The 7741-nt window shown below is 32.8% G+C and overlaps 1 protein-coding gene across 2 annotated transcripts in view; it reads right to left on the bottom strand.

Moving 5' to 3' along the window:
• Nucleotides 1-423: 423 nt before the first annotated feature.
• Nucleotides 424-7741, bottom strand: part of LOC138336082 (mucin-17-like) — a 34238-nt gene continuing 26920 nt past the window's right edge. The window contains exon 8 of one of the 2 annotated variants that reach the window (XM_069285375.1): nucleotides 424-6434. In XM_069285375.1, the coding sequence (XP_069141476.1) occupies nucleotides 5243-6434 (1192 nt within the window). In that variant the 3' untranslated portion in view covers nucleotides 424-5242. The remainder of the gene's footprint in view (nucleotides 6435-7741) is intronic. The other variant, XM_069285377.1, reaches the window with a different exon arrangement.

Here is a 7741-nt window from a genome sequence, read left to right as displayed (position 1 = left end):
GGATTCCGTCGGACAATTGAAAATTAAGTAAGCATACACTTAGGGCTTCACTCCACTACCTAGTTTTTCTTTATTGTGTAAAACTAGGTTATAACAAGTCTCTGTACGAGGACCGACATCAATAAGTTATTACTTATATACATTACTAAATACAAACTAGAACTATTATCCTGGAGGCCCAACTTGAAGATGGAGGTATCTTGTACCTATATAGATTACACACCTACAGTATAAGGATAATTGTCACCATGTTTTACTGAAATCCCCCGGTAGGTTAGGAGTAGTCAATCCTTGTGTCCACAAATGGACAATCTGAATAGTGATGGATAACCTGAATCCAGGCTAGTAGTCTACCCCACAAGCTTTGTTGAAGGAGTACACAAGAAACACACAGAACCATTAAAAATAAGAAGAAACAAGAAATGAATTTGTCCTTTTGTATTTTAATGCTTAAGAGTCTCAAGTAACTGGCATTATTTCTCTCATATAAAGCAAAATACAGCGACATGATTGTTACATCCATAGATATTAATGATAATTTACATGGTAACTTATAGGTTAACAAAGCCAATGAAAAATAACATGTAAACATGCTTTGCTCAACATAATTTCTGAACGAATTTTATTTACACAGTAAAAATATGAAAATGAAATTGCCATTTTTGAAATAATACCTATTAACAAAAATACTGGTAATTACAATATTTACAACACATCAAAAATTCAATACAACTTGGAATGCATATTTGTCTTGTTTTTGATGCAATGACTGTACATGACCTCATTTCGATAAATTGTTGCAACACATAAACTACAGGACATGTACATGTACTGCAGAAAGGCATATACTGTATATATGGTTATGATGGGAAATGATGTTGAACTTATGATATGAATTGAACAAAACAAATTGCATTTACACCACTAATATGTTTTTATAGTCATGATTTCACATACCTTTTACTAAAATATGGATTGGAATTGGCAATTATTAAGAATAGCATAATTTTTGCATAATATGTGCATCACTGCCAATATATTCACATTTAACTATTTATCTTACAAAATACAAAAGCACATTTATAGATCGTTAGTTACTTCTACTTTATTTCTATTTATTTATTCAACATCAAAAAATGTTTTATAGACATATATACTTTTCTAAAAATCAAAATGTCACGATTTTTGAAATTCATACTGTTATGAAAAAAAATACAGACATTGAAAATAGAATGAAGACATGTTTGTTACCTGGCAAGTAACAATAAAAGAAAAAAATATCAATACTTATAAAGTATTCAATTACAGTATGTTGCGCTATTTCACTATTTCACAGGTGACTTTCAACACAACGGTACAAAATATTCATTTATAAAGACATAAACCAGAGACTGATTGCACAAAAGCTGCCCTAGAGTTTAGTTATGGACAAAATACATTTTATACAGTACATTAACATTTCACCTGGAAATTGTATAGCTAGAAAAACATGTTCTATTCTTAGCATTGTTTTCCATCTAAAGCAAACTTAGATCAATTCCACCCATTATGAATACTGGTCCTAAAAAACACAGGCTTTAATTTAAACAGGGAAAATTGAACTTCATCAATCATTATCCAACATTGATAAGTTAGCATTGAAGTAGATCTAGATTAGTGGTATACAGCAGAAACCAGCCAGAGCAAGGTCTAGATCTACTGAATTGCCCTATCTATTCATTTAACCTGTTACACATGTACACTCAGAACATTGTAGGGTTTTACAGAATTAGTCCAGTGGAAGGTTCAAGACAGTCTGACAAAACAAATACAATCTAATTAAAATCAGACTTGTCATTCCGCTCCACTATGAGGCTCTACATTACGCTCCAATACAAGATCTAACAGAGCCCCGTTAAGGGTCACCTCAGCATGACCTCTGACCTAGAATCCGAACATCTCGGGACATACTCTTAGCCGTTTACACTTCCGAATGAATCAACCACACCGAAAATTCCGTAGGCGACACGCTGATTGGCTAACCATAGGGGTCATGCTGAGGCGACCCCAAACGGGGCTCTGTTAGATCTGGTATTGGAGCGTAACTTAGATTATTGTAGTGGAACGGAATTACAAGTCTAATTTTAATTAGATTGATTGCAAATATGGCACAAAACAAGTCATAACTGAACTGGAACAGGTGCTTGTCATGGACAAAAGCTGAGGTACCTTGGAGAAATGATGTATCACATGAAAATACCATTGCAGGCTTTCAACCAACAGATACATAATATACATGTCAAATAAACATGTGACAATCACAGGCCTTTCTTAGTAACAATCGTAATACATGTGCGCCTACCAGGAAACATATGTAAATTTGATATAGCATAAATTTCCTTAAAATCTTTCATACTTTCTTAAAGAAAAAAAATAAACAAAACAAAAGGCAAAAAAAATCCATACCAATCCAAAGTCAAAAACACCTAAGTGAAAAGTCACTTACAACTGTTACACATCTAAGTCACAACTGTTCATTACACATGTATACTATTATATGTCCAAGTCACTTACAACTCATTACACATGTATACTATTATATGTCCAAGTCACTTACAACTGTTACACATCTAAGTTACTTAAAACTGTAACACATCTAAGTCACTTACAACAGTTACACGTCTAAGTCACTTACAATTGTTTCCCATCTGAGTTACTTAATTCAAAGTGTTTCACATCTGAATCACTTACAACTGTTGCACATCTAAGTAACTCAAAACTGTTACACATCTAATTCACTTCAAACTGTTACACGTCTAAGTCAAAAACTGTTACACGTCTAAGTCACTTCTGTGCACATCTAAGTCACTTACAACTGCATATTGCATCCTTTTATACACATCACAGATCTACTGTAACATAAAATACAATTTGAAATAAATCACAGTCAAATATTCACTCAACATCATATACACTACCGTAACGATTAATATCCTTCCAAATGGAAACTTCCCCTAATAATCTCCATCAGCAGTTTAATATAGTGATATCCAGAATATTGCTATACTGCATTTGCTGAAACAATAGCAACCCCTATTTCTGTAAAAGCGCCCATCTCCCTTTCAGGGATGAAAATCTAACTATATATATACAGTATAACTGTAATTAGTTAGGGATTTTTGTTAGTAAAAAGTGGAAAAGCTGAACTTGGGTTCTTTACTTAATGTTGTTAAGTATCAATGAATCTAGAAATGTCAGTACCAAAATATGAATGAGGCGCAATACATTGGGAAGGGAAATTCTTGTCAAAAAAAAAAGATAAAATTTTTAGTATGATCTGTAGATTATTCTGAGATAGTGCTTAATATTTCAGAATTTTTTTCCCACTTTGTTAAACAGAATCTGCACTAAATAATGATATCCATAGAAATCTATCTCAAATCTATGCTGCATCAATGATTTAAATTGTCAGTGAGTGCATAAAACACAGAAACAATATTCTTGTACCGGTATCTTTCAAAATTAGCTTGTTTTCAAAGTGATTCCATTTCACTGCCTATTCAAAACACAAGTTCTGTAGTGATTTCCAAAAGTTGAGAATAAAAGTCTAGTTGGCTTGGAAGTTTTGATTCACATTTTCAGATACTATAATATGGCTTATAAACAATTCTGAACGTACTGGGTCTACTTGTTTCAAGCTACTTCAGAATAGCTTATAAACAATTCTGAACGTACTGGGTCTACTTGTTTCATACTACTCCAGAATAGCTTATAAACAATTCTGAACGTACTGGGTCTACTTGTTTAAAACTACTCTAGAATAGCTTATAAACTATTCTGAAGGTACTGGGTCTACTTGTTTATAAGCTATTCTAAAGTAGTTTTAAACTATTCTGAACGTACTGGGTCTACTTGTTTTGTAAAACTACTTTAGAATAGCTTATAAAATATTATGAACGTACTGGGTCTACTTGTTTCAAACTAATTTGGAATAGCTTACATGTAATTATAAACAATTCTGAACGTACTGGGTCTACTTGTTTAAAACTACTCTAGAAGTTAACTTTCCTTTACTCTTTGATATTGAATTGCTAGCAATTTTTCTCATTTTGAGATATATTCTATATATATATATATACAAGTAGATCCATGTATTTTGTATATAAACTCATAATAAACTTAGTTTAAAGAATGATTTACAAGTATCTACATCATAACATGAATAAATGAAGATTCATGATATCAAATATATGTAGCACTATATATGTGAAAAATCCTTTAGTATAATGTCAGAGTACCATATTCTACAGACAATAAGCCCCCTACCCAAGAAATAAATGGAATTTTAAGAATGTAGGCTTCCTTTTTTACCATTTTATATGTACAAACTGTATCTGTTAACGTTTAAATAACAGATAAATGAATTCTACAAAAAAAAAAAAAAAATTAAGATCTACATTGATTAATATAGCTCTACATTACAATTAATCACATTGTGCATTTTGGCTTCTTAATCATAGAAAAATACATTTGTAAATTTCAAAACAGTTGAAACTTTAAAGATGCTCCCCCGCCGAAAGAGTATAAATGATATTCATCATTTGAACAATAATTGGTGTTTAATCGTGTATATATATGCCTAATTAACACAAAAAATAATATAAAATAATTTATTTCGCATTTGGTGCATGCGCAATCAGTACTTCATTCCATATAGGATATAGTGCCACTGATTTTTTTCGGGATGCAATAAATTATTTTTCATATTTTTAACTTTAAGTAAAATTAGACGCTCAAACTTTTCAATGGTGGTAATGGCGTAAAGTAAGTAACTTTTGCAACTTCAGAAAAATACTAAATTGTCTGGTTCTGTTTTCGATAGTGAAAAAATACCATTTGTCAGCGGTGGAGCATCTTTAATGTTGGTTTGCTTTTAGTTCTGGAATCTGGTGTTTAAAGATACTAAATCCATCAGTTTCATTTTGTATCACAAAAATAATCCAATAATATAGACTGAGGTAGAAATTTTTCATAATTTACACTAAATTTGCAAACTTTCATAATTTTTTTCTATGTGAACACAATGTGTATAATGTTGACTTTTCTCAGGAAGCAAGATGCAGGACAAAAAACATGTCCATCTCAATTAATATTTTCATTAATGGCAAGACCCTGAACATCAGTATTTAAATTCCAGGAATTTCCGAAATTGTCTATAATAAAACCTTAAATCTAACATCTTAACTTTAATATGATTAGTTATCTACATCTTTCTGTTCTTTTTAAACACAAATGGAAATTCTTTCATGTTTGAGCTTTTGGATCGTTTTTCTGTTTTGACTTTCCACTTAGCACTTTTCTTTATATTTTCTGCCTTTGTAAGGGCCATATCCTCTGGGGTCACAGATGTGTAGGTATTCATTTTATCATATTGGTCTATTTCTGACTCATCCAGACGGACAAATTTATCTCCGTCATGTTTCCGGTCCACACGGATCATTTCCACATTTGTCGCCGGAATCTGTTCCATCTTGTGAGATGATTTAGACAGATGATGATGATCAGATTTTAATGCACGATTATCTCCCTTAGGTTGTTCAGTCCTAGGAATGTTAATAGGTTCCGATTTACCACAAACCTCCCCACAATCGGACATTTCACTGGCAGGGCTTGCTCTATCAGGTACAGAAATCACAGAGTCTGACTGAACAACTGAGACAGATTTAACAGAACCATGTCCAATTTCCCAGATCTTTCCATCATGGTAGATTCGGCGAACTTTGGTCTTTGAGGTGCAGTATTTTTGGGGTAAAGCACGTTCTACAGAGGACCTGGCGCTATGACTGGTCTCACTCTGACTTTCCTCTGTCCCTTCTACCTTACTACCACTCTCAGATGTTTCAGTCACGACACGTCCGAGTGTGGAAACCAACAGATCTATCCGCTCATCACCCGAGTCCATATCCCACGTGAAAGGCTTGCTGTTTTGAGATTTTTGTCCTCGTGATTTCTGACCGACGCCAGTATCCCCATCACACACAGAAGAACTACATGACTTCACATCCCCACATTCGGATGAGGAACACGAACCATGAGAAGTCTTTCTAATCTTTTCTGGTTTAGAGCCAAGATAAGTCATGAAGCTATCCTGAAATGTGGAAGCCATGGATTTGGAAATTTTGAGAGATTTTTTGGAGAGTGTTTCTTTGGAAGTAGTAGAGTCCACACTTGGAGTGGGTGAGGCCGAATTTGACATGCTATCTATGTAAGTCTGCAGACTTTCAAATGATGTCGGCCTGGCGGTGGCTGCATCGGTCTTACCGCCCTGCTCACCCGATTTCTCGTCCTTATTCTCTGTGATGCTGTTCACTTCCTCAGAACAATCCATATCTGCATCCTTGTCTTTTACCTCCTGTGGTTTTGGGTCAGACTTCTCCTTCACACACTTAGACTCACTAAATTTCAGAAACAAAAACACTTCATTAATTGTGAATAAGAAAATACGAAACTGAAACATTTTATCAATTGTGAATTAGAAATTATAAAACAACAATTTCAGCTCTAAAGATTTTATAAGGTTAAATTTGGAAGACTCATATTGGACAAGGAATGTAATGACTTAGAGTTCCTAACTGATTTTGTTGGTGTTTTTTTTTTATTATATGACCAAAAAGATCTGATGGCTAGGGAAAAAAACCATGAGAAAATACATATCTACAACTTCGCAGATGCTTCTTATACATGTAATCCTTGAACTAATGGACCAGAGGTTGAGGGTTTGTGTTGGAATTTTTGACACCTTAACCACTTAGCTATACAGCTCTTTCAGTATTTACAGAATGAGATTTTTCACTTTCTTGCACTTAATTGTACACTGTAATTCACATCTACCTAAAGTTTTTTAAGACTTTTTATTCACCACACAAAAATTATTTAAAAAATTCATTATTTCAACAAATTTGACCTTGAAGTCAAGGACACAGTTAATTTTTTTTCAACAATTCTATTAAGTCAGTTTATTTATTGACATACACATTCTGGTGTCCTGAAATTTTGGAAAATACTAGGTAAATAGCATTTACCAGATATGCATTACCAGTATGTGATAAATTAGCAAACCCTTTTTACGCAACACACCGCATACATGGGAGGCCGTCCTTATATGACCATAGCTGTTTATAGGACGTTAATTAATCAAACAAACAAACAAACAAACATTTGACATACCAAGATAATTAGCTATCTTGCTTCCAGCTCAAATTATATTAACTTAAGATTATAATTAGTATTTTGATTACTTTAATAATACATTTAGTATTTAATAAAGGAATGTATTGTTAATATTCAGTTACAAATAATGTATAAAAGTGGGTAAGTAAGGAGTATAAATGTTACATGATTAAGCAAATGAGAAAGCATTATGGTAAGCTATTTTGTTATACATACAGTGGAATTCAGTACCTGTACTTGTCATATAAGAACATTTTTTTCATAAAAACAAAACTATAAATATAAAGGATCTTAAATGAGGGTTCATTTCACATGAGATTTTTTGAAGTGAGTCTTAGAAGTTTTTATTTTTGCCAGCCTTGGTGAGACGTGTTTCATAAAATCTCGTATGAAATGAACACAAATTTAAGATACTATTTATCACATTACTACAACAAACTAAATTTGGAAGAATCCTAGGTAAAAATATTTTGCGAAAACACAGCAGTTGCCTATGTTTACATAATTATCCTCACATTGAGATGAACTAGGG

The sequence above is a fragment of the Argopecten irradians genome, chromosome 12 (assembly GCF_041381155.1).
Source record: "Argopecten irradians isolate NY chromosome 12, Ai_NY, whole genome shotgun sequence".
Taxonomy (NCBI): domain Eukaryota; kingdom Metazoa; phylum Mollusca; class Bivalvia; order Pectinida; family Pectinidae; genus Argopecten; species Argopecten irradians.
This window is presented reverse-complemented; position numbering and strand designations above follow the sequence as displayed.